Here is a 26,584-nt window from a genome sequence, read left to right on the forward strand (position 1 = left end):
ATAATTCCTGTGCTCTACTAGTAGTATCAAAATATGACTTAAAGCCCTTGAGGCAAGCCAAAGCCAGATTTGTTCCTGTTGCAGTTAGGACAGGTGTAGTGAAGTGACAACCTGTCTTCCACGTGGCACACCTATTGCAGGGAAGTGGTCCTTAAAAACTTAAGACAATACAAGGCTGAGCAGATCCTTCCTTCATGTCTGCAGTGAAGCTTTGTGGAGTTCACCCTACAGTATCCCACAGCTGTGGGGATACAGGAAAGGCTGGACAGCAGCAGCTTCAATGAGAGCTGCAGCTTGCAGGAGGATAAAGCTTGGTGAAGGGACTTATCTTTTAAAGGCAGTACTTGCAGCTTTTTATAGGTCACTTTGTATGTGATTGATTTGGTTATAATCATCAAGTTTTCTGAAAAAGGACCATCAGGGAACAGCAGGTAATGGATTCCAGGTTAGCCCTACCTAGCCACATATTTGAAGTCTTGCACTCTTCTGAACGCATTTGTTTTTCTTAAAACTCATTGTTGCCTAACTGCAGACTCTACCCAGGTGGGACAAGCCAAGGAGGGTAAGAGCCTAGCTGAATTATTTCTTGAAGAATGGGAAAATCAGAGGCTAAAGGGGAATGACTGTTGAACAGTGAGACTTTCAGAGACCATGAGCAGCTGCCTCTGGTATTACCTGATAAATAGGTGAGGTGACTGACAGGCAATAAAGCTAGGCAATCACCTAGAAAATGCTGTTTCCCTTTTAAAGGAAATGGTCACACAAGTGCCTTATTCTTGCCCATCTACAGCCTGTGTAACAGGTAGCTCCAGATGATAAGGTAGGCAGATACACATAGGCCCACTAACAACCGTACGTGATGGTGCAGAAGGGATTTCTAAAGATGCTCACACTGATCTTTTCACCTTATATGTGCCTCAGCTTGAAATGGCGAGTTTCTCCAGCGGTCTGCAGCATGTCCTGGCTATTTTTGGTAGCCCAGAATTCCCGGCTACTACATGACTTGTGCTGAACTCTTGTAATATTCACTTGGGAGTATTGTGTGCAGTTCTGGTGTCCTCAACATAAAAAGGACATGGAACTGTTGGAACAAGTCCAGAGGAGGGCCACGAGGATGATCAGGGGACTGGAGCACCTCCCATATGAAGACAGGGTGAGAAAGTTGGGGCTGTTCAGCCTGGAGAAGAGAAGGCTGCGTGGAGACCTCATAGCAGCCTTCCAGTATCTGAAGGGGGCCTATAGGGATGCTGGGGAGGGACTCTTCATTAGGGACTGTAGTGACAGGACAAGGGGTAATGGGTTAAAACTTAAACAGGGGAAGTTTAGGTTGGATATAAGGAAGAAGTTCTTTCCTGTGAGGCTGGTGAGGCACTGGAATGGGTTGCCCAGGGAAGCTGTGAATGCTCCATCCCTGGCCAGGTTGGACAGAGCCTTGGGTGAGATGGTTTAGTGTGAGGTGACCCTCCCCATGGCAGGGGAGTTAGAACTCGATGATCTTAAGGTCCTCTCCAACTATTCTATGATCCCATGATTCTAATGCAGTTTGTAAGAAAACATTTGAAATCCCCTTTTGAAGGAAAAGTTAGTTTTGTCCATGAGGTAGCACAAAATAAATGGAGGTGAGCTAGGCTTTTAGATGTCCCAGTTGTGATTAAGCAGGATTAAATGACCCAACTGTGATTGCTGCTTCCCAAAAAAATTTAAGTGGGACAGAAACCTTATCCCTTCAGGCTAATAAAATAATATTGGATGCTCATAGGGAGACATGGGTGAAACAGATGCCAGAAAGCTTCTCTGTATGCCTTCTTGGAATGGGTAGGATGGAGCTGACGTGGAAGTGGCAAAGGTATCTTGTGCCTCCAGACTTCTTGTAGGCCACAAGAAGCTCTAAAAAGCCCAGACAGCCATATTGAAGAACTGCAGTGCTGGAGTGTTAAGTTCTGGCCTTTTCTTTGCCCTCTGTTAATCCTATGTTTTTCCCTTTTATCTGTCCATCTATCTATCCATCTATCTATTTATTTATTTATTTCCAAAGGTCACTTTTTTCCATCTGAGCAATGAAATCTTTCTTAAGCTAGATAATGCTTGGAATGGCATTTCCCTGGTGCAACTGGAATGGGAGAGTAACTCAAGGTGGTACTGCTATGTCAGTCAGTGAAAATGAGTGGGAACTGCAGTGTGGAATAGAGGATCAATTCTTCCAAAGGCCAAAAAAGGTTTTATTGACTTCCACAGGTGAATATGTCCTCACCCAAATGTCTGCGCAATGGGACTTGGACCAAACCCGCTTGAGCTTGCTGATTGCTGGCAGAGCTGTATAGCGGGACTGGAGGACACCCACACTGCAAGAGCTTTTCAATAAGATTTAAATAACTTGCACTAAATTCTTTTCTGGTGGCAATAGGTAAAACATGACCAAAATGTGTGGTGCTAATTTATATTCGTAGAGAATTTTGCTCTTGTGCTCAATTTTCAGAGTAAACACCTTGCAGCTGCTTGTTAAAATAAAACAAAAAACCTTGGAAGAAAACCAAACCACAAGCATGTTTCTTGTCTCCAGCCACCACACTGTAGTACATATTTGCTCTGCAGAGAATATTGTTCTTTTGGCTATGTAGAAATTACTTAAGTACATCTTGTTTTCAGTTAAGTTGCCAAGCTTCCATACTGAAATGTGTGAGGATTTTTTTTTAATGGTGCATTTTACCCTACAGCTACGTGATATTTAACTGCAAGTCTTAATGGTTTACTGATTTTTGGAAGACTACAGAAAAATATATAGAGTTAACATGCCTCAACACCTGGAACATTTGGTGTAAACCGTGTTATTCGTCATAATAATTTTTATTACTTTTAATAAGATTTTGACATCATGCAAAGATTATTTCAGATACTAACAAAACAATTCTTTAAATCCTAGAAACATGTAAGTTGGAACATTTTCTCTAGATATTCCGAAACTTGAGTTTCAGAAGCAGAGGAGTGGTACCTGATTTCCTAAATATAAGTGGTGGCCCTGATTTTTGCCCTAAACTGTAGATTTATCTATTTATCTGAACAAAAGTTGCTCCCAATCTCCATTAATATTCACCTTCCTCCTACCCAGGCTTGTGCTTGCGCTGCCTGTGCTGGAGAGGGGGTTGCAGTCTGTTTTGATGCAAAGGCTCAGTGACGCTGTTGGGACTCACTTCTTTATCTTGGGTGCAGTGTTTTCTGCTGCAGCTTGCTGAGGTCCAGCCACATGCATGGGTAAGGTGAGGACAGCCCCGTGCTAGAGGCTGTGAACTGGGAACGAGGTGTGCACCAGGACTGAGGCTTTCTGTGAGATCCACAGGCAGAGCCCATAAGGGAAAATGCAGGGGTTAAGAGGTGACTGCCTTGGATTGTTCATGTATATTACCCATAAAAAAAGAAGTTGCAACCAGTAAAGCACACTTATAAAGTAGGAACAGGCTTTTTAATATTTGGTAACTAATGCTCTTTGAAAAACTGAGTAGATCTCACTTGTTTCATTGTACAAAAGCTACCGTGCATGAAGGTAATGGACGATGGGACTTTAATGGAGTGCTGCAGAAAATAGACTTGCTATTTCTGGAATGCTGCACTGTTTTCACAAAGTGCTGCTTCAACTGTATAAGATTTAGCATAGATAACAGCAAGCAAACCTGCCCAGCATCCTCAGAAAGATGCTCCCTTAGCATAGCAGGGATCAAGTTGACAGCAGGTTTTCAGAAATGGTTTGACAGCCCATGTGTTTAAGAGAGTTTTATGGTTGCCTATCCAAGTCCCTTCTATAAATAGTCAGTGTAAAATTACAACAGCATACTAACTTTGTGTTGGCCCATATCTTACCTACCACCTTCCTGGAAAAGACTCCCACTCTCCAGGCTGATACTTTCTGTGCTTATTTTCACCCTCCAAGAATAACTCTTATTTATTAAAGTGCACTATAAACTTAAATGAAATGCATATTTCAAATCATGAGGAATTGAAGTGGGAAGATCTTGAACATGTGGGTGACTTGCTGAGGGCACTGGTCATGGCTGGAAGGCAGTCACAGTAGGGAGTAGTTAGCACCTTTGAAAATGCAGAGGATTTTATATATATATATATATATATACATATATATACACATATGTACACACACACACACACGTAATCTGCCTGTCCAAGTGTGGCTCTGAGCTGCAGATTTTTACCTGTGGGTGAGCCTTGTCTGCATGGAGCCTTGTTTATGGCAAAAAAAAACCGAGCTTTGAGTGCTTATCCCTGAAGCTAGTGGGTCTTTGTGTGGCCGTGCAGGTAAAGGGACAGGGTAGGCTGGGCTAGTCATGGGAACTGGGCATAGCTGTTTGTTAACATGCCTGTTTTCAGCTCCTTACTCTGCTATAAAAGGTTTGTGAGTTTGTGCCAAGCCAGAAGCTATGTCATAAGGATGTCCCTTGTTGATAAATTTTGGAAGTAGATCTGCTATGCGTAAAGCATTTATAGCCTTCTTGCTCTCCCCAGCCTTTCTAGCATTGGGAGTGACTCTTCAAGCTATGTGCTGTAATGAGCTGTCAGCATGATAGAGGTTAAATTCATCAGGAATGTGAACGGCAGCATCTTGACTGTCATGTGTTCAGTCCTAAGCATGAGCATTTGGTTCCAGTGTACAAGAAAAGCTCTTCTTTCACTTCGTTTTTCACTCTTCTGTTTTTGCATACAGAACGCGATGCTCTGTTATCATGATTTTGTCAAGTTGACAAGAATACAGTACAAGTCATGTCCAAAATATCATTTCTTATGAAATTAGATATATGTTGAAGCCCTGAAATATTAATATTGCACTTGAATGCACTATACGCATGCCTGCTAGGCAGATCAGTACTCATTGCTGCGTTACAGGTTTGGGGTTTTTTTCCATATTATCTCAGGGAAGACAAGGAGCTCTTGCACACTGAATTGGAGCTTTTTCTTTTGGTTGGTTAAAGAATTGTTCTCAATACCTTATTAAGCTAATTATCTTGAATGCAAAATACCCTCTAGCTACACAATATGGGTAATATGTCATACATGTTAAAGGATATCCAGTAGTAAACCAACTTGGCTTCCAAGCTTCAGTTAGCATGGCCTGCCTCATTGGCAAAAATATGAAACAAGCATCTCTTAAGCTGCTACTGAAGTTCCCTCTCACAGGAATTTTTAGGAGCTTAAGGGTCTGAGTAGGAGGCACAGAAAAAAAGTGCAAATATGTAACCTGCTTTCCAAAATAAGCTCTATTAAGAAAATCAAGACCTGGCTTCTAGACTTGCTTTTGGAAGTATCTCTGCTGGTCACAAATCACATGTTGTCTCTGACTGATAAATCCATTTTGGCAAAAATCCATATCGTGGGTTGGGCTGTAGACATTTCTTACTGTGCAGATAACTGCTATTTTCACTAGCCTTCAAAGGATGTAAATAGCTTCCGCTTCTCGCAGCGGGTTCCTCTAGTCCAGTGCTTTGACTCAGTGATGGTAAAATAAATGCTTTACTGAGAGGCACTGAAGTTGAAAATTCATTTGCCTTATTTTTCCTAAAAGATGTATTGCTGATTCCTAAGAGCCATCCAAAACTGGCCCTTGAGGTATACAAAGTAAGTCTGTTGTCTGAGAACACCATGGGGAGTTGGCCAGCACTCTGCTTGGTGACCTCTCTAGCCTGCAGCCAAAACAAGGTTAGGTTTATCCTGCAAGCTACACACTCTACATGTGTAGGCATGAAACTGGAAGGAGCTCCTGGTCCTCACCTGGGCTTCAGCGCTGGCACAAGCATGCAGTATTTTTGTGTATGGTACCTATGTATGAAATGAGTACAAGCTAAGTTGTTTTCTGTGAGAGGAATTTGGAAAGGTGTTACCTATGTGTGTTTGACAGACCAAGCGCAGCCTGTCATGTAGCTGGGCTGTTTCAGATTTCAGCCTTTTGAATAGCTGCCATTTTATTGCTCTGATAATGAAAAGGTGCATTTCTCACCTACCTCTTGTGAAGGACTTCAGAGGTTAAACAACAAAGCAGTATTTTATTTCAGTAGGTAACAGTCGTGTTGAAAACATTGGTGCTGCATCTAAAGAGGAAATAAACTTCAGCAGCTGCAGAGATGTCATCAGTGGAGAGAAGTTCTGGCAGAGAACAATAATCGAAACAAAGGAGTGAGATTTAGGATGGAGTATGTGCAGTCTTTGAGAAGAATGTCATATAGCTGAGATACCGGCAATAGCTCATTCCAGCTTGGGTACCTTGGAAAGGATTCTTCCTCTGAGACATTTTATAGCTTAATCTAAATCATAGGTAGGCTGAAGTCATCGTTGATGGAAATCAAACGAAAACTTCACATTGGTATGAATGATATTTGGATCATGGATTTAGTGACCACTTTACGTGGGCTGTTAAACTCTCCCTTTGAAAGTATAATTTCTTTCATTATTTTCACTACAAATAGTGAAGAAAACTGATGTCTCCATTGCACCAAGAATAAACATCACGCCATTCAGGTTTTAGTGAGAAACCCTAAGGAGCCTCTACGGGGGGAGCAGAAGAATTTTCTGTGCTTTTGTGGTTTCTGGTAAATATAGGATTGATGAAGTGAGTGAGCAGTGATGTGTTTGCTTTCACACTAAATGCAGCGGGGATGTATTTTTCAGTGTTTGGCTCACTACTTTGGATTTCAACTTCATATATTACACCTACAGAATTGAAGAGTTCTTTTAAATTGTTGTGTCTTGAATAGTCACAAAATGCCTATTTTGATTAATTTGAAAAATAATAGCTATAAAATTTTAGGTTCTGGAAATGCCAGAAGAAAAATCTGCAATTATCTTTCTACAAATGTCAGCCAGTACAGTGATTCTAGTATTTTTCTGAGTAACTCAAGAATACCGCTGTAGATATCTTCAAATTACAGAATTTATTCCTTGATTAAAACCACACATGGAAATTTCAGGTCCCCAAAATAGTACTCTTAGGAAGAAATGCCAATGGGAGACTAGAGCATTACAATGGCAATACCTTCTAAACATCAGTATTAGCCTTGCTTCTACCTGAAGTGGGACTTGGCTGTTTGCTGACTCTGCAGGGTATCCTTATCTTTTGGGAATCAGTTCACATTTCCTTCTAGACAAACCTGGATGATGGCTGTTTTTACTTGCCAAACTGGAAAGATATTACTCTGTGGGGTTTTTACATGTGTTTAGCATAGAATGACTTTTAGGGAAACACAGAGAAGGCCCTATTTCACTGATTTTTACTTTTTAGATTATATCACAACTCACATTGACTGAAGTACTTAGTTTCGCATAATTCTATTAAAAAGGAATTTTCAGCAAGTAAGCATTCAAGTGCTTAGCACTTTTTCAAAATTGGAACCATTTAATGGCCAGAAAATCACTGGGCCATTAAAAATTGAACCCCAAAAATACCTGTCTTATATAAATCCCTGTGCCTCAGCGCATCGCTGATCTGCGTTTTCTTCAATGTAACAAAACTTGAGTTTCATTCATGTCTTGTAACAATGAAACATTAATTGAGAGGATCAGAAGCATGCTTTCCAAAAGGCATGTTTTGTCACTGCTGGTGAATTTCCTGCATGTTCCTTCATCCTGGGGCTTTAGGAGATGAAGGGTGAATTAGTGGCTTTGATTTTTTCCACTTTGTTTCAAAGGAAGAAAATATTTTCATGTTTTTTATAAGGCTTATCAGGTAAACTCTATTAGAGTGCTTATTAGAGTTCCAATGACAGATAGGCTTGAAAGGCACTTGGTCAAAAGGCAGATTTCATTAAAATAACTGATTCATGTTACTGCATTTTCTTGTTCTGAAACCAAGTTAAATTTTCTTGACCCTGCTGGCATAAATGCATCTTAATTCGCTTACCTATGTGAGATAGGTTTTCCTTAGTTTAATTTGGGAGGTTTGTGGGCTTACAAATCAGGATGTAGAAAATGTATGAATAAGAATAATCGAATAGAGTTGCATATATGAAGACATAAGAGGCTGACACTAAAGGAATGTCAGTAGGGGCAGGCACTTCAGTATGATTTTATGAATGTTTCTGCTGATTTTGTTACAGCAGTGATGTAACATGAAAGGGGTTTTTCTAAGTATTGTTGTTACAGGGTTCAAATATAAGTATTTCCCTGACTTAACCTTTGAAGTAAAGGCCATGCATGGCTTTCGTGTAGAACTTAGTAGAACTTAGGTAGGTAGTAGAATACAAGACAAAGGCACAATTTAAGGCAATTTAAGTTGAGGAATTCTTTCAAAAACTTAAGCTGTCAGCCAGAAAGGGAAATCCAGGGCAACACAATGGAGGTGGAGATCCTCACCAGCTCCTTACAGGTCAGTGAAAGTGCGTCCTGCTAATGCAGGCCAATCTCAGAGCTTATCCTTTCTCTCCCAGCTGTCAGGATTTCCTAAATAATTTCCTGGGTAATCCAGCCCCAGGCATCAAGGAGAGGAGAGTCAAGAATACCCCAGGCTCTCAGAGAGATACAGGAAAGTTTATGCCCTTCTTTGAATTTTCTCTGCTCACTCTTGTTTTCTTTCATATCTCTCCCATTTGTTTTGTGGCTTTCAATGTGTAAGATCCATTTCTTCTCCCAGCAAAGTCGTTAGGTGTTTGTCATCCAGCAGGACCACGAATAAACTGTAATTGTGAAGCTGCCAAGCTGATCCTGCCAAGTGTTAGCTTCATTTTTCTTTTTTTTCTTTTAACTAAAAAAAAAAAAAAGCAAATACGTGTGAATAAAACTTGAAACTTGAACTTATTCATTCAATCAAAGGCAAAAAGCTCATTTGGAGGCACCTCTAGGGAAAGCAAATACTTGAAAAGTTGCATTTAAAAATTGTGAGTAAAGATGCACATGGGTCCTGGTTTTAATCCAGAAATCCATTATTTCAGGTATACCAGGCTGTGGGAGACCTAAGTTCAGTTTTTTCACCTGTCTGGGAGAATTTGAAGCCATATTTCTGGCTTCCCAAGGGAGAGCTTGACCTGCAACCAGCTTCTAGAGAGTCCTAGATGTCCTCCCCTCAGACCCTCACATTGATTCAGTTCAGCTCTGTATAAATAGACATTTGTTAGGGCAAGGTTCAGAAATTAGGGATATCCTCCTGTCTGAGTGAGTGAACCGACCATTGTGCTAGAGAAATTCTAAACTCTGCTTCAATAACTATTCAACTACTTTATGTAACACTTAGATTAGCAGTTGAGGGAATCATGTCTCCACCACCAGTAGTAACCTTGGATTAGTAGGTAACAATGCAATGTACTTGATGCCTCCTTAGAAAAGATCAGTGTTTTCCAGGAAGGAAGACAAGACTTGAATACAAGTCCTCTTCTGACCAAGGTGGGTGTGCAGTTACCCATTCATCATGCATGTATCTTCTCTCTTTTTATGAAGAGCCTACAGAGGTGCAGTATTTTTTCTAAGACAGCAATACAAAGGGAGACAAATACATATGGATGAAACAGAGAGGCTATATTTCAATTATTGTCCTTTATGAAATGCTATCCATGTGCTCGGGCTGTAAAAGAGTCAGTGAGGACAGTCCCTAACTGATTTTGTGTCAGAATCAGACTGCTGAATTGTTGTAATTGTCCCCTCTTACCTTTCACTGAAATGTGGTCAAATAAATTGCTTTTTAGCAGTGGGTATGAGAAATTACTGCCTTGTTCTCACTCACAGGCAATCAGCTGATTTGCTTTCTTTATTCCCTTTATTTCCTTTTGCAGGGAAGGCTGCTTCTCCCCCATCAGCCCAGAGGCATGTCCCCTTGTGCAGTCTTTCATGTGCCACAACAGATCGTTCATCCTGGACGGCCATGTGCAGCTGAAGACAGGTCTGCAAACCCAGGAACGACACCTTTTCCTTTTCACAGACCTTCTGGTTGTTGCCAAGTCTAAGTGAGTATGGCAGCTCATTTACTGCTCTTACAGAGCAGCCCTTTTTCTTGGTGGAGCATAACATGGATTTCCATAATTTGTTTTTAGTAGCAAATCTTCTCTTAATTATAAGGAAGTTTTTTATTAGGTCAGTGGATTTTAGGCCACCATTGAAAACCCCATAGCCATAGAGGAATTCCAGAATGCTACATTTTAAAGAAGTATCAGATATTTTGAATATATTGCTTCCACTGTATCATCTTCCCTGTGTTGGGAGTGCAGTGTCACAGAAAAGACTCACTGGTGCTTGACTCTCCATTGTGCTGCCTTCAACAGCCTGTTGTGTTTGAGACGGGTCATCTTCTTCAGTCCAGTGTTTGTGTAACAGAGATGTTAGAGGTCTTAATGCTTACCTAGGAGCTGCTTTTATACACACCAGTGATGGGCAGCTATATAAAACCAGAGACTGCACGTGACATTGCCGTGTCTGTGTCTAGGTTGTGCCGTGCCAGGAGGGGAAGGGGAAGAGAAGTGATGCTGAGCAGTTCGTGTGTAATCAGGCTTGCTGCTGAGCTCTGATTATTCACTGTACCATTCACAATTAAATCAGATTTACAAGCTGTGTCTAGCATGCCAACTTCATGCAGCATTTGTGGTTTAAGGCAATTTTAGAGGGTGCTTTCGCTTGTTGTTACGGGTTATGGGGAAATAATAATAAAAATTCCTGATGCAGCTTCATTCTGTTAGGCACTGTGTTTGTGGTTTCACAGGATGGGTAATGTTGATGTGAATCCTGGGCTTTTGCAATGTGTCTTTTCGCTTAAGCAATTATTTCAGAGGCTTCTGGGAAAAGCCAGAATAAATCTGTGTTTTCTGTAGAAATCTGAGCTGTGTCCATTTGAATCACACATGGTAAATGTAACCCCCCCCAGCTGAACACCCTCACTTGATGTGATGTGACAGCACACAGGATATTTTACCCAAAACATGTTCCACTATGGGTGGGTGGTGAACACAAGATATTTAGGGGAAATCTTGCTGTTCTACCAGCACTACTAGTAACAGCATCGTTACTGTGTTTTGTTTAGGGTGGGATTCAACTCACCTAATTTAAGCTTTAAAATGTTAAATATTTGTAATATACCTAAGCTTGTAGGCTCCTCTTACAGTCACTGGGGGAAAACCAGCACCTTCCTGCAGTGAACTTGCTTGACCCTGAAAGACTGTCAGTGGTGGGTGAGGGGAGTCATGCTTCTGGCGGTCTCTCACTCTGTCCACTGGCTATTCAATGGGCATAATCCAATACCTTAGCTTCTAAACTGTAGAAGACTAAAGTCAGGAGGGATGAATCCCTCCCTCCCTGGTTAGTGTGCTGAGCAGACGCAATGTTACAACCCCAGGCTGAGCTGCACATTACTGTAGGTTTGTTTGGGTCTCAATGGGACTGTTTGCATAGGAGAGCACTGCTGGTGTAACCACTCCAAAATCTGGTCCCAGGGAGTAATAGCGGTTCTTCCAGCATTTGATTTAATATGGTGTATGATCTGCAATATTTGAAGAAGGAAGAGAACAAATTGTGCTTCTGCATGTGAAGGGTGGGGGGCGAGAGGGTGGGGGGAAGATAAGTCTTAGCTAGAAATGGTAAAAATAGTATTTTGAGTGATATTAATTCATATATTTTAAAGAACTAATTGGGATGTTCTCTCTACAGCTGCTCTGCCAGCAATTAAAGCATCAGAGCTGTCACTAATGAATGCTACTTAAAAATCAACATTTTTAAAGCTATCTCCCACTAAAATATGATCATAGAATCATAGAATTCTCAAAGTGAGACTCATTACCCTATAGATCCCTGGGTCTTCCTTTTTCTCCCTTTAAAAAAATAGGGGCTATGTTTCCCCTTTCCCAGTCAGTGGGGACTTCACTGAACTGCCGTGTCTTCTCAAATATGACAAATAGTGCTTTAGCTACTTCATCTACCTGTTCACTCAGGACCTGTGGATGCAGGCCTATGACCAACGGTGCTCTTCCCCTTCTCTGACCCCATCAGCCCCTATTAGACCAGGTTTCTCAAACTGAGTTCCGTGGTCTAAGTAGCTAAAGCCCTGGCTGTGGCACCAGTGCCTTAACCTTTGATTTGACAGATTTGACTGGCCCTTTACAACCCCTTCCCTTTGACTGGGAGGACTGATGCAAAAACCACACTCCAGAGTCCTTTGTCAATGCTCCCAGGGCTCTGTAATTCTTGATACTCCTCAGACGACTCCTGGCTATATTACTGGTGCCCATGTGAAACAGCAGTGGTAGATAATAGTCACTATACGAGGTTTGGTACTCTCTTGGTGACATCCCTTATATGAGCTCTTAGTAAGCAGCACACCTCTGTACAGAGTGTGTCAGGTCAGCAAATGGGTGCTTCCGTACCTCTCAGAAGACAGTCACCTGCTACTGTCACCCATCACCTTCCCTCAGCTGCGCTGGTTGTAATATGGGAAGCAGAATGGGCTGCCCTACTTGGCTCTAGCAATCCTCCTGATGTGACGGGTCTTTCCTCTTCATTCTGTGGAATGGTGAAGCAGTTCTGCAGGGGCAGCTCAGACTTTGGGGAAGGTCTCTTCTTCCTGCAGGTCCTTGCCATTGCAAGCTTGCATTCTTCTGCCCCCCTCCTCTCCTGTGTGTGCCCTTGGGGGAGTTTCTGGCTGTTTGGCCGTGGGCTGTGCCACTGCAGACTACACTTGGAAGTAACTAACTCCTTCTCAGCCTTCCTGGTGTTATGCAGCCTTCTCATACCATTGCTGATTCCTAGAGGAAAAACCTGAGTTGCTGTTGATTTGTTACTGACTTTTTAATAGCAGATGCAGAGTCAAGACAGCAGGTCACCAGAACAGAATTAATGATGTAATTGAATCTGACTTAACTTCACAATTATTCCTTGTGATACTCTTTGTAAAATTTGTAATACTTTTGTGTTAAGTAGTTTCAGCTTGGGGCACATGCGCATCTAAGATATCTTAGGTAGAGCTCCGCACTGTGCTGGTGTCAGCTCAGCTGCAGGTATCCAGCCACTGTACAAACAGAACTTGTGTAATTAAACTTCATATGATCAGCCAACAGGTACAAGTTTTTCCTAAAGAGAACAATTACCTGTGTCCTCTGAGCTGCTGAGTAAATTCCTGCACAGCACTGAGCTCCTGCTTAAAGGCAGCAAATTGGCATTGGTCCCATGGAAATTTGGGAGGAGCAGGTCCTCTCCACAGCCAGTCCATATATGACTTTGGACAAGGTGCCTGTAGATTCATTTTCTGGTACTTTCTAATCATGTTTGAAATGTAGAATCTTATCTTTTTAGATCATGCATTAGCCCAGCTTAGAAAAATAAGAATATTACATGCTGTGCTTCTCCCTCTGCTGCCATGTCTTTTTATGCCTTTGTGTGAGGATTGTCATAAATTAACTGATTGAAAGAGGTTTTTCTCACTAAATCAATATTAAGCATGTAAAATGTTATACTATTTTCTATATATTGATTAGATTTCTTACAGAGAACATGTGTTTTTATTTGTCAGAGTAAATATTTCAACAACCTGTCAGTTCAATAATCAAGTTTTCTCACATAAGCTTTTGTGTGGAAGCATACAGAAATGCCTTCTTATTTCTCCTTTGTAATATGTGCATGCATATATACATATATAATACATGCATTTTTAGGTTACTTTCCCTATGTGGCTGGACAGAAATTATTGGTTGAGTGCATACATGGCATTACGGTACCGATCTCACAGTAGATCTATTAATGCTTTTGTCAGAGGGTCCTATTTAAGGAGATTAGCAACTCTAGTGAAAAGTTAATCTTCCATCTGTTATCTGCCACAAGATATCCAATTGCTACTTACAGAACACAAAGGAACTGAGTTTACTCTACAGAGGTGGCATAATTTGAGGTGCATCAATACCCTCACCATTGATGTTCATGACTTTTCTGTTGATTTTTGTGGACTTTGAATCTGGCTGGTACTTATAGTGTAACATTTGCAAGGGGACTTACTTCCTTCAGAAAATATAAATCCTCATTAGATTGTTACTCTTAGCATTTTTCAGATGTTCAGTCATGCTGCTTCCTTAGCCAGTGATGATATATTCATTTCTAGAGGTAATGCTTTGGCACTTAAATAGAATACCCACATTTTACAAATGCTGAGAACCCATGGACTGCATAATGAACATGGCAGACAGAGATAAAATTGTACTTCAGGCTCTTTAGATGCTAACGGAGGCTCCTGTTTCAGCACGTCTGGAAACCAGGCCGCTTGAATACTGATAATAGCCGAGAGCTGTGAGTAGACATGGCAAACAGGGTAAGAATATACATCAAACATGATTGGAGAACATCTTTATGCTTCTGCCCGTACCCTGCTGACACCTGCTAGCGGTGCTGTAGGGGTCTGGCTTTATGAACTGTAAATGTAAAAAATGTAAAACAACATATAGAGAGTTCACTGTACTGGGTAATGGGAAATAGAAATTGGGGAGAAAGGGAGGGTCAACACATCATTCGGTGCAGTAAGACCAGGTATCCATTTATTAACATCTACATTAGAATTCACAGCTGTATTTTTTTCTGTTTAATTTACATATTCACAGTTCATTCTATGGTCAGTTACAGTTATTTCTGTATTCTTGATAGGTCTTACTTGTTGTATCACAACCTGATTTGTTGACAAGCATGTTGAAATATTCTGCTGTATTTTAAAGTTCTCTTCTAGGCCCCCTTTAGGTATTGGAAGGCTACTCCAAGGTCTTCCCGCAACCTTCTCTTCTCCAGGCTAAACAAGCCCAACTCTCTCTGCTTGGAGAGGTGTTCCAGCCCTCTGATCATCTTAGTGGCCTCCTCTGGACCTGCTCAAGCAGGTCCACAACCTTCTTGTGTTGATGGCCCAGAGCTGAATACAGAACTGCAGGTGGTGTCTCACCAGAGCAGGGTAGAGGGGGAGAATCGCCTCCCTTGACCTGCTGGTCACCCAGCATATGGTTGGTTGCTGGACTGCAAGCTCACACTGAAGCTGGCTCATGTTGGGCTTCTTGTCACCCAATATCCCCAAATCCTTCTCCTCAGGATTGCTCTCAATCCATTCTCTGCCCAGCCAGTATCTGTGCTTCTGGTTGCCCTGACCCAGGTGCAGGACATTGCACTTGGCTCTGTTGAACTTCATGAGGTTCGCACTGGCCCACCTCTCAAGTGTGTCAGGGTCCCTCTCCAGTTTAGAGATAAGGATGTCATGCAGGACTGTGTCGAAGTCTTTGCACAAGTCCAGATAGATAACATCAGACACTCTTCCCTTATTCACCAGTGCTGCAACCCCATCGTAGAAAGCCACCGAATTTGTCAGGCACAATTTGCCCTTAGTGAAGCCATGTTGGCTGTCACCAATCACCATCCTATTTTCCATGTACCATAGCATAGCTTCCAGGACAATCTGCGCCTTGGTACCCATTACCGGGTACCAAGGTGAGACCGAGCAGCCTGTAGTTCCTGGGTCTTCCTTTTTTCCCCTTTCTAAAAAGGGAGATTATTTCCCCTTTTCCAGTCAGTGGGAATTGAGTCAGTTTAGCTGACCATGGTATTTAGCTTTTAGTTTAAAAAACACATGATCTTGAGATGGTATTTTACAGCAATCTCATTGAAGTGCACCTTTTGCCAGGTGTGATATGCACTGATGGTCCTTTCTTGCCCACCTCTGTAAATACTGCTGGGTTATTTGTGGTGTACTACCCCATTACAGCTGTTAGCACACTGTCAGCTGGAAACCTCACACCCGTCAGGGTACTTCAAGTTCATGTATGTCCTCTGTAAAACTGCAAGGTTCAAATGCTTTCATGTTTCAGACTGTATCAGTTCAGTCTGTCCTAAATCAAATGCCTTGTAAATGAGACTAATCTCAGAGAAGGAACTCCATGTGTATCAAAGCTCTAAGAAACTGCTTACCTGGCATATTTATTTATAGAGTACTAATCACCATGCCTGGCACTGTCCCCGTCCACATTGCAACACAGTGATGAGCTGACTTGCTCTGGCTTGCAGTTCTTGGATTAGAAGGGCAGTATGTTTTCAGGGAGGGGACTGGTTTCCTCCAGTCTTTTCCTGCTGTCCCAGGAGAACCATAGCTCAGGTAATTCAGGCTGCAAGGCTTGAAGTGAGCAGCTGTCGCATTGCTACAGAGCTGGACTGGCTTTGTGAGATTTTACTGGATTCGCACATAGCACTGGTGCCCACCAATCCTACAAAGGAAGCAGACTTATTGTAAGAAAGTAAGTGGAAGAAAAGAGTTGAAATTAAAATTGGAAATTCTATAAATTTGACTTTTACTGTACTCTTAGTAGGATAAAATACAAGAACGGGGGAATTTTGAAAAATCGGGGAAATTATGTATTTTCCTTATAGATGAATGGGTATTTTGAGAATGCATGAAGTTCTGGCTCATTCTCCAGTTGATATGGGCCTAAAGCTACCATGGCTAGTTTGCGGAGGCTGTATGTGGCCTGTGCTGTAGTTAACGGCACACATGACAGTTTTCTGTTTTCTTCAGAATTGCTTTATTTGCTCTGGCCTATTTGCCACTACTTAAACTCACCATACTTGTTGACTTTGGTTCTAAGCAATCCAGCTGTACTGTTAACTACACAATAGCATTAAAGTCACTGAGAGACGAACACAAGTGGCAATCTTTGCCTCCTAGTGAGATTTGGAGGGGAGCTTTAGATGTGGTCAGAAGTTTTCCCCCAAGAAGGAGGACTGTCCAGAGGTGCCATAAGCAACCTGTTTATCACTCATATAAGATATCTCTTGATACCATTTAGATGAGAAATCAATACATTTTTTATATGCAGCCCAAATAAAGCATTGTTTTCTTAAACTAAAGCAGAAATACTTCTTCCATCAGCTCCAATGCAAGCTTCACATGTGCCTGAAAGAAGAAGAAACTCCGAGTTGTTTAACCTGCCTTGCTGTGTTTTCATATGTGTAACATACCTGTGAATTTCTGCCGACAGGTCGCACTCTCATTTCAAACTGAAGTGCCAAGCACGTCTCTGTGAGATGTGGACGGCATTTTGTACAGATGAAGTCTGTGAAGGCAGCACAGACCCAGACAAGTCCTTTGTTCTGGGCTGGCCCACCACAAACTGTGTGGCAAATTTCAGGTAAGAATTGAGTTGATTTTTTTTACCAAGTTACTTACGTGTTTTTAGGCTGACAGGTAACAAGACTATCACAGATTCAATTTCAGCACCAGTTAATATGGGAAACAGGAACTTACTGATTCTTAAACCAATTCCTTCTACTATTGTGAGCAAGTCACTTACCCTCCAGGCCTCATCTTCTGTCTCTCTGCAAATGTGGCAGGGATATCACTTATCACTTACAAATTTGAGAAAGTGCATGATCTGACAAAACACTGTCTGTGCTGCAAACTTGCTCAGTGGAAATTCTCTTTTTTTTTGGTACAACTTTGCAAACACCTTGGCTAATTAATAAGGTGAACTACAAATAGTAAATAGCCAAGCTAGTGAAAGGATCAGAGACTCTCATAGGACACAAACAGAAGAACTTGCATTGGAAGTAGCAGGAGACATACAGTGAAATAGTGACCTTGTCCTATCTCTCTTTTTAATTTAATTGTGCCAGAGAAAATGTCACAATTGCTCTTAAAGCAGAATCTCTGAAGAGAGAAAGATTTTTGGTCTGTCTTTCCAGCATTGACTGTAGGACACATAAGGGCTCTAGAAGTAATTTCAGTGATTAGGCTAATTTTAGTCTCAGCGGGAGGGCTCTGTCACTTTGAATAAGGGAGGGCACCATCCCCCTGAAATCCCAGCTGCTTAGCACAGTATTTGGCTGGGTCTTGGAAAATGCATTTTCCTCTTTACCAACAGAGAGCAAAAGCTGATGCATGCAGCTTAATTTTTATGTCACATTGTCTGTATCCAAAGAGAATGCTGCGCACAAACTGCTCTCTATTGAGCTGGTTTTGCTGTTTATGTTTTTTTAACCTAATAGTCCCGAAACAAAGCTGAAATTTTCTATTGATTTTCAATTGAACTCTCGCTAATAAATATGATCTTTGATCTAGAGACAGCATGTAATCCTTTATAACTATCAGAAAGCAGTTGAACAGCAATAGCTTCAATAAAACAGAGTCAGAGATGTTAGAGAAGTGAAATTAATTTTGTCTGGAGGTACACATGAACATGTAAAGTACTGCATGTGAGTCCGTAGATGCATAACCTCCAGAATTGAAGCAGCCAAAGCACAATCACTTTTTTACTGTTTAGATTGAATTCCCCACACAGCATCATTCAGTAGGTGTGTAGTTCCCTAAATGCCTGCTCTGAAAATCCGAAGAACTTGATTTGCAGAAGCAGCAGTGGGAATAGCAGTTACCTCATCTGGGTCATGATTGAAATCAAGAAAGTTGAAGCACAATTAGGTTAGATTCTTTACACTATCCTATTATTAGCTACGTTTAACTGGACAGCTTTGTATCCTTGAAAGTATAAAAATGAGATAAAGATAAATGAGGTAAGCCTTAAAACATCCAAGGTTAAATCTTACTAAGTACAATGGGACCTTTTTTCATTGTGGTTTATGTGTACTTTGTGATGTGGTGATAAACCAAGTAACAAATAAGAAGAGAATTACACTAGTGAAAGTGAAAAGAAGTCTATATGACTGAGGAAATACCTTTACACTTCTGAACTAAGTTCTTATTTTAAAGTGCTCTCCTTTTCTATTTGAACATTAAGAACTCAACCCATTTCCTACTGAATTTACTGGTAAAGCTTTAATTTTTGTGATAAAAACTGGTAGCTGGGGCTTTTGATCTCTGTGGCAGGCTTTTCAGTTGATTTTGCAGGGAAACAGATATTATATTTAAATCTGGAAAAACCTTTTAGTTTTTGTAGCTATTTATGGAGATTGCAACCAAGAAGCAATTCACCATGGTTTATTGAAAGGGCTAATTTGGTATTAGAATGATGTTTGATTTGTCCCTGTTTCTCTATAATTCTTCCAGGTCTGCAGAACAGAAGGAAACATGGCTATCTTTTTTGCAAAGGTACTTTAATTATATAGTCTTTGAAGACACTGAAAATAGTCCCAGTCATCTAGACCTGTGATTCCCAAGTTGCGGTGCCTATGCCATCATGATATATGACAGGCTCTTTCGAAGTGACATTAAGAAAAAAGCTATCTCATGTCTTCCCCTGCATAAGATACTATATGCCATTCATGCAATGATCACTGCGCAAGGAGGGGAATGCTTCCCTGTGCCTGAACATGGCTCAGCACAAAACTAGAGTGATTCCTATCACACATGGTTCCTTCCCTAGGCAGCTGTAGGAGCCTCTACCACCATTGCTCTAGTTGAGTCTGAGGCTTTTTCCATGGTGATGGCATCTAAGCAATGCCAGCTCAGGAAACTCTGCTCTAACATACCTGCTGCTCATGGCCGGCTGGATTTTGGTCTTACAAAATGTACCCCAAGCTGGAGGGTATCATGGGAGGGGTTCCATAAATAAAGCTGTCTTATTTCAGTCAGTGTTTGAACAGAAAATTACTAGTTGTGGGTTTGTTTTGTTTTCTGGTCACATAGTTCTGCTGGTTGAGGTTTGTGTTCCTGGGGTTAAGCCATCCTTGCTGAGGATGATTTTTAATTCTGTCTTCTGCTGTTCAGTCCTTTGAACAATGGAATGTAACTGAATCCAGTAGGAGCCTGTAGTACAGACTGAGACATCACAATGATGGGTAGTTTCAGCTTGAATTTTTTAATCTAGTTTCTCTGCTGCTTACTCTGATTTCTACAATGAACTTTAATGCAACAGGGCATTACTGGAAGCCAACAGTCAGCATCCCTTACAGGTGCTGCTGGATGGTTCCCTGTCCTCAGATGTCTTTCTACTGCAGTATGTCTGCAGTCTGCTCCTTATCCAGTTACTGCTTGATTGCTATTTAAATCTCTGTCTTGCTATTTATGTTTACAATATTAAAAATTTACTTGTTTTTTACTTATTTTGTCAGTCGAATAAGAGAAGAGAAGGAAAAAGACTATCCTAAAAGTATTCCTCTGAAGATAATTGCAAAGGACATGGGAACTTATGCATATGTAAGTGCTCTTGAGCTGAACAGGGGTCTAAACCCACATCCTGTATGAGTGCTAGTCACCTGTAAATCCATTAGATTTTAGGAGAGTTCCTTTGGTTTGCAACCTCTTTTAAGGATTCTGATCCTTAAAAGACTTGGCATATGCAGCCCTGAAATGTTCGTTTCCTCTGTTTAATACATGAGTTCCATTTTAAAGACAGTGTGCTTGGTAAGGAATACTGTTTCTGGCACACAAACTAAAGACTGTACAGTGTGAAGTCCCAAGAAACATCTCTAGCGGAACTTATGCATCAGCGTCTTCAGAAATGCCAGTACAATGTACCCTTTTTTTTTTCTTGGAAAACTGATCTAAACCCACAGCTGCCTTCATTCAATTCTCCAAAGTAGCAGTGTGCTGTATTGTTTATAATGATCGTAAATCAGTAAAGCTGTGTATAGGAAAACTCTGAAATTGCCTTAAGCAATCCACCACATCACAAAGTAGTTTTTCATCTGCTAACTGATGCTGGTGAATGTCTAGGCACAGAGCAAACTGTTAAAGAGAGGTCATCCACAGGGTGATTTGCACCATTTTTACTAAGTCATTTTAACCAATTTAAACTAATTTCTTGTATGTAGCCAGTCCCCTAGGGATACCTTAGCTTTCAGTGATAATCCATTCATTCTTCCTCTGCTTCTTACACGTTTCTCTTTTCTTTCCAACTGTGTTTTTAAGATCTGTATTTCATGCTCAGAAGCCTAAAGAGCATTTGCAAGGACACCAGAAATTTTCATGGAAGTTAGGCTTTGTTGGAAGTCTTTCCCCCACAGTGAGTCTCCTCTTAGGATTCTGTATTTGCATAGACCTAAGGATATAGGAGTCTGCCTTTTTCTTTCCCATAAAATTGTTATTAAGGTAAACAATAATAGTTAGAATTGCCAGGTTGCCAAAACAAATGTTAATCAACAATAATTGTGATTGATAGTTAAAGTGCAGGACTGAAGCGCAAGGTGTGTTCAGATGTACATGTCTATAAATCATACAGGCAAGTGTTGCACTCTTGTACTAGATTTTGTTTTAGTCTTTTTAAATGTCTTTTCTCCTTAGCCAGAATTAGCTCATGTACCAAATACGGTTTCCTGATCCCAACAGTCCTAGAAATGACACACTGTAGTGTAGATATTAGTAATAAAACAGAGGAGGAGCAGATGAAAACTTCATGATGCAAATAGTTCTTACGGCACCATGGTCCCTGTGCTACAGCAGCTGGAGATGCCAAAGAATTATTTCATTTTTGGAGGGTAGGGAAGACTGCAAAAAGGCACAAACCATTTTATAATATTCTAGCCAAGAGCAGAACTTATGCAAATGTGCTGACCTACTCCTGAGAGCCAGATGTCATTGCTTCAGGTGAATGTTAAATATTTTATGGTCTGAGCCTTGAGATGTGTCCTGAAGCAAAATATACAGCATTCGTCGTACTTTCCTTTGATTGCCATGGCAGCTTGTTACCATCAGGGACTTACACAAATGTACAGCTCAGATATCTTCTTAATGCAAAATGTCATGGGGTTGTTTCACCTGAGCATCTTATGGCCAGTATACAACTGACAACCTGCACAGGGTAGCAGGGTATAGAAAACTGTCTTGGTACTGGCAGCGAACGCTGACATCCCGGTTCTGCCACCTTCCCATCTTTGGGCCATTGGATCCGTGTTGGTGTTTTGTTGCAGCAGGCATGCATTTGTTCCGCCAGGGCTTTAGGATGGCCAAAACCCATCTGCAGTTCAAAAGCTGTGGAGTCTTGTTAGTGGAGCCAAACCAGCATGCCTCTAGAGAGGGCTTAGTAACTTGTGCTTGATATGTGGGAGCTGCCTGTCTGCTTGGAAGTGAGGCCAGCATGAGTGTGATGGTGCAAGCAAAAGCCTCTCTAGACACACTCTCCACACTTGTTTTTGCTTCTGCAGGGTGATGGTAGTGGTGCTGCCGCATACTAGCAGGGCTGAGGATGATGTCATTAATTTTGGTGTGTTTGAAACATGTTGCCCTACATAAGAGCAACCCATGGTGCCTACGTACAGAGCATTCCCCAGCTGTATGGGAGTTATACTGGTGCCAGACAGCAGGTGCTGAAATCTCACTCTGGAAAGACTGCCTTGTGGAAAGTGGCACTTCCTCCAACACAAAGCTTGGTGCTCTAGCTATTTAGAATGTTTCTGCTGATCTGTGCTTTTCCATACTGCCCATCAGCAGATTCTGGAGGATGCTGGAGCGGTAGTGTTTTAACTAGAAGACACCGAGAGGAAGTGCTTCTGGTCCTAAGCCAAATCTAGGTTTGAGAAATCTATATAGAATGTGGCAATGGATACAGAGATGAACAACCTGTGTACAGTATTTTCTTACCAAAGAGATCTTCAGTAGAAAAGGACAGAAATTATTAAGAATTTATATGAAAGCCTCTTATTTCACTGAAAAAAAATCACTGAAGTGTTTTGCTTTTTGAAAGGAAACTTAAATTAATCAAACCATTACATTTCCCTTATGTAGTGTCTGAAGTGCAGTTAGTGGCTGTTTCTTTTTGCATATTTTAATGTGGAGGTCTTGTCCCCAGTAATCATGGCATTCTCCCTTCTGATGGAGCTGCTGACGAAGCAGGGAGCAAATACAGAAAGTATGTGGCAAAGAGGAATCAAACCTCGGTCTCAGATACCTGGATCTTTATGTATGTAGTATAACTTATTTATCAAGTACAATTTTAATAGGATACTCTCATTTTTTCCAACAATGAATTGTGCATGCACTTCAGATACTCTTTGCAAATCCAAATTTTTAATGCCACTTTCCTCTTCTCCTTTTTTCTGTTCACAGTCAAAAACCCTAAGTGTAACCAATGTTGATACAGCAAATGATGTCATTCTGATGGCCCTGCAGCAGCTCGGAATTTACGTAAGTCCTTGCATGAGTTTTAATGAGTCTTTCTGTAGTCACTTTTAATAATAAAATCTCTTGCACTCTTTCAAAGTTTTGGAATATGAACATTAATTAAATCCTTTATCATAGCAATTCAGTGTTTTTGAAATGAAGCAAAAGTACCTTGTTAATATATAGACCTCTAGAGATCATAAAAGTGCCTTAAAAGTTTCGAATAAGTCGCTCATCTCTGTAAGGGATCTGTCATGTTTGAAGTTGCTTTTAAATTCATTTTGCTGATGCCTAAGAAGAGATACCATGACAAAAGAAGTGAGAGTTTGATACAGCTCCTTTTGCATACTTCAGTGTGAACAAGAAACCTACTGACCTGCTTGTTAGCTGGTTTCAAAATGTGCAAACATGCATGCTCAGCTGTGTTCCCAGATGACAAGTACAAGCATTGCTCTCAAGTGTCCAAATCAGACACTCTAGATATCCATGGACCGTTAGTGTTATGTGAGATGTGAATGTAACTAAGTGATTGCATAGAACCTGAATGCACCCAATGTAGGCAATGTCTTGAAACTGTTTTGGAAAAAAGCTTTTCCAGGACTTAGGATAGTGCGGGGTAGTGCACCAAGTAGATGTGACAGTTCCTAGTAGATAAAGTACTGCCTCAACGGGCTCCTTTTGCTCTAAATCAGACAAGGTAGTGCCTCAGGTGTAGTAAAGAATCAGTGCCAGGGACAAGAATTCTGGTTCCCTTATGTGTCTCCAACCAACATCAGTGGTCACAGAAGCTCCTGGATGACAGCATTTTAACTGACCTGTCAGTCTACCATAACAAGATTTTTCTGATTGTCTTACTTTTGATGCATGTGTTGATCCCATTGCATATAATCTGACAATTATTTCCTTATTACAGCCCTCTATGTGAATAGTCAAATAAGACCGAAATGCAACTGTTGTGGGTCTCCCCAGCAACAGTTGGAGCAATCACAGAATATGTCTTCCTTAGCATTCATTATCCCTAATTTATACAGGCTTTTGATGGATACAGGGGCCTATTTTGCTAGCTTGGTATTTCCCAGGCACAGCAATTTCTGTGTAGCCATCTTATGGCTCAGACATGCCCTTTTCACCAGGGCTAGGGCTCTAGCCTGAGCTCAGGATACAGCAGTCTGTCCACTTAAGGTAACTGGAGTTGATGGAGGGACGGACTACAAGGTGAAAAGGATAAGATGTGAGTTAAAATTAGGATTTTAATTGCAGATTGTCTCCCTGAAAAAATCAAAAGAGACTATGCCATATTACAGATGCAAGCCTTTGTTATGATGTGCTTCGTTTTTACCCATTTTATGGGTGTCATTCACACTTCCTCATTTTGTGTTCAGCAAAACAAGAAAATGGTAGTATTGGAAGAGAATGTTTTGCTTGAGATGAGCAGGAGGAGGAGCTGGTTAGCTTGCAGCTTTGTGTTCTTTGTGTGCATCACAATCAGCCCTTTCCTTCTTTTTACATTTTTATTTTGAGTGGAAAAAGAATTAAAGCCATCCAAAATATCTAAAATCTTGCTTTCGGAATTATTTGCCCAAGTAATATACTACATTTTATCACTGCATCTTCATAGCATAAAGTCTTTTTCATTAGATGCATATCATAAGATTAGCAATAAAATCAAACAAGCTAAATAAATTAAGCTGTAACTTGTATATCAGTCAAGCTCCCAACCCCCTCGGAGGATCATTCTGGCTGCAAGGAAGCTTTTCCTTATGTGCTGTCTCAAGGATTTTTATTTATGTCCAGAGAGAACCACTTGAAAGGAGCTCTATGACTTTTCAATGGCAATTATAAAAACTACATTTCACATGTTGTGAGATTAATGGGGCTATTACTTTGGCTGAGTTCACTCCGGTTTAACACAACAGGGGTTTTCCCTCTGTGGTTTCTCTGGTAAAATGACAACTAGTTTGTGCAAAATGGTATTGATCATCTGTTCCAAATTATCAAGCGGGGCAGAAAGAAGGGCCTTGGGTTTCACAGCTCTGTAAGTGCTCTTGCTGATTTTTCTGGGACACTCACATTTATACTGACAAATGGCCTCATAAAGCCCATAAAGGACAACATTTGCAGTTGAGAGATGAGCAGTCTGCCTCCTGAAACTGTGCTTACTAGCGCTTCCCCTTTCCCTGCTTCCCCTTCACAGCAGTGAACCCTTTCATATATATATTTTAAAGGAAAAGTAAATAGCCTTTCTTGTGCTCCTCAGCTGTATTTATTTGCTCCTGGCTGCTTGCCCTGAGGCATCAGAGATGTCTCCAAAGCCTATTTATTTTCCTTCTGCCCCCTGCTAGCTAACTTAACAGCAGTGGTAATACGGGCCAGAAAGCTCTGTCAGTCAGAGAGCAAACTGCAAAGGCTTTATTGGGTGTATCAGCATTACACCAGGTGTGTGCAGCAATCTGATAGAGTCTCAAGAGCTTTAGGACACTGGGTGAAGGTCCAGAAAATGCAGGATAGTAGGCAAATCTGTTTAATAGGAGGTAGGATTTAATTTTCAAGCTAAATAAATACTGTCATGAGGTATTTATCACCTTTTGTAGCCAAAAAACTTTAAGATTTTAATTATTCTGATTTAGCAGTGTCACTGAAAAGGTATTTAGGTGTAATAGATCACTTTTCGTACAGTGTATTTATCCGTCTGCTATCAAATTTTGTCCTGAGAGCAGTTTATATTAAATGTCATTCCTTTTATTTCTATTGTCTCAGACATATGTACTATTTCTATTGTCTCAGAAATAATGTACTATCCTCCTTTTTCAATGAAACTGCAATACTGACTTGTATATTTATGTTAAAGGCAATATTTAGAATTTGCTTTCAAATTATTGATTTTACACAGCTTTTCCCAACTATGTTCACATTCTCCAGTCCTCTGGAAATTTTCTCCTTTGATGTCAATTTATCATCTCCATTGTAAATTTTAAGAGGGCTCAGCAGTCTTAAAGCACCATCCAAGCCCTTCCACACAAAAGAGCTGCACAAAAGGGCCAACAGAAGCCCTGTGAGGGGGCAGCATCAAGTGCCAGGAGCCCCTTGTGTGTCATCCTCACCTTGGCATCATCAGTGTGGGCTCAGATCTCAGGTGAAGGTGCTCCTGCCCTCTCTGCTGCTCAGGGCATGGGATGCTGCTGGCTGGTTAGCCTGAGCTCCTTCTGCTTGCAGGAGATGTAGAGGAGCTGGAGAGATTGGTGGAGCAGAGGTCTCAGGTGTGGAGCATGTCCCAGAGGATGTGATTACCCTAGTTCTCAGGACAGAGCTGAGGGGTCACCTTAGCTCACATGAGCTGCCTGCTATCTGCACTTATGCACATGCTGCTTATCTGTAATCCCTCCAAGGAGATCAGACCTGTCTCTCCTTGGGGCTGGGTGCTGGTCAGTCCAGTGGGGAGAAATGGGGCACAGACATGCCGGGGCCAGGAACAGCACCAAGGACCAGGTTCCCCACCATGGTGGCCGCCTCATTTCCATCCTTCTGGGAGTGGGTAGGCGTGCAGGCTGGGAACTGACTGAGCCACTTGGCTGGGGGTCTGGCATGGCTAACATCTTGGTCTGGCCTTGAAAGCAATCCTGAGTC

The 26,584-nt window shown here is 41.3% G+C and overlaps 1 protein-coding gene across 1 annotated transcript in view; it reads left to right on the forward strand.

The window, feature by feature from the left end:
* ARHGAP20 (Rho GTPase activating protein 20) overlaps positions 1 to 26,584 on the forward strand; it is a 63,295-nt gene that overhangs the window by 19,404 nt on the left and 17,307 nt on the right. The window contains 5 exon segments of the mRNA XM_057399696.1: positions 9,753 to 9,923; positions 16,950 to 17,099; positions 18,971 to 19,012; positions 19,975 to 20,059; positions 22,907 to 22,984. Coding sequence (XP_057255679.1) covers positions 9,753 to 9,923; positions 16,950 to 17,099; positions 18,971 to 19,012; positions 19,975 to 20,059; positions 22,907 to 22,984 — 526 coding nt within the window.

This window comes from Pezoporus wallicus, unplaced genomic scaffold (genome assembly GCF_028554395.1).
Source record: "Pezoporus wallicus isolate ANWC-B61680 ecotype Strahan unplaced genomic scaffold, APGP_CSIRO_Pwel_v1 scaffold_6446, whole genome shotgun sequence".
Taxonomy (NCBI): domain Eukaryota; kingdom Metazoa; phylum Chordata; class Aves; order Psittaciformes; family Psittacidae; genus Pezoporus; species Pezoporus wallicus.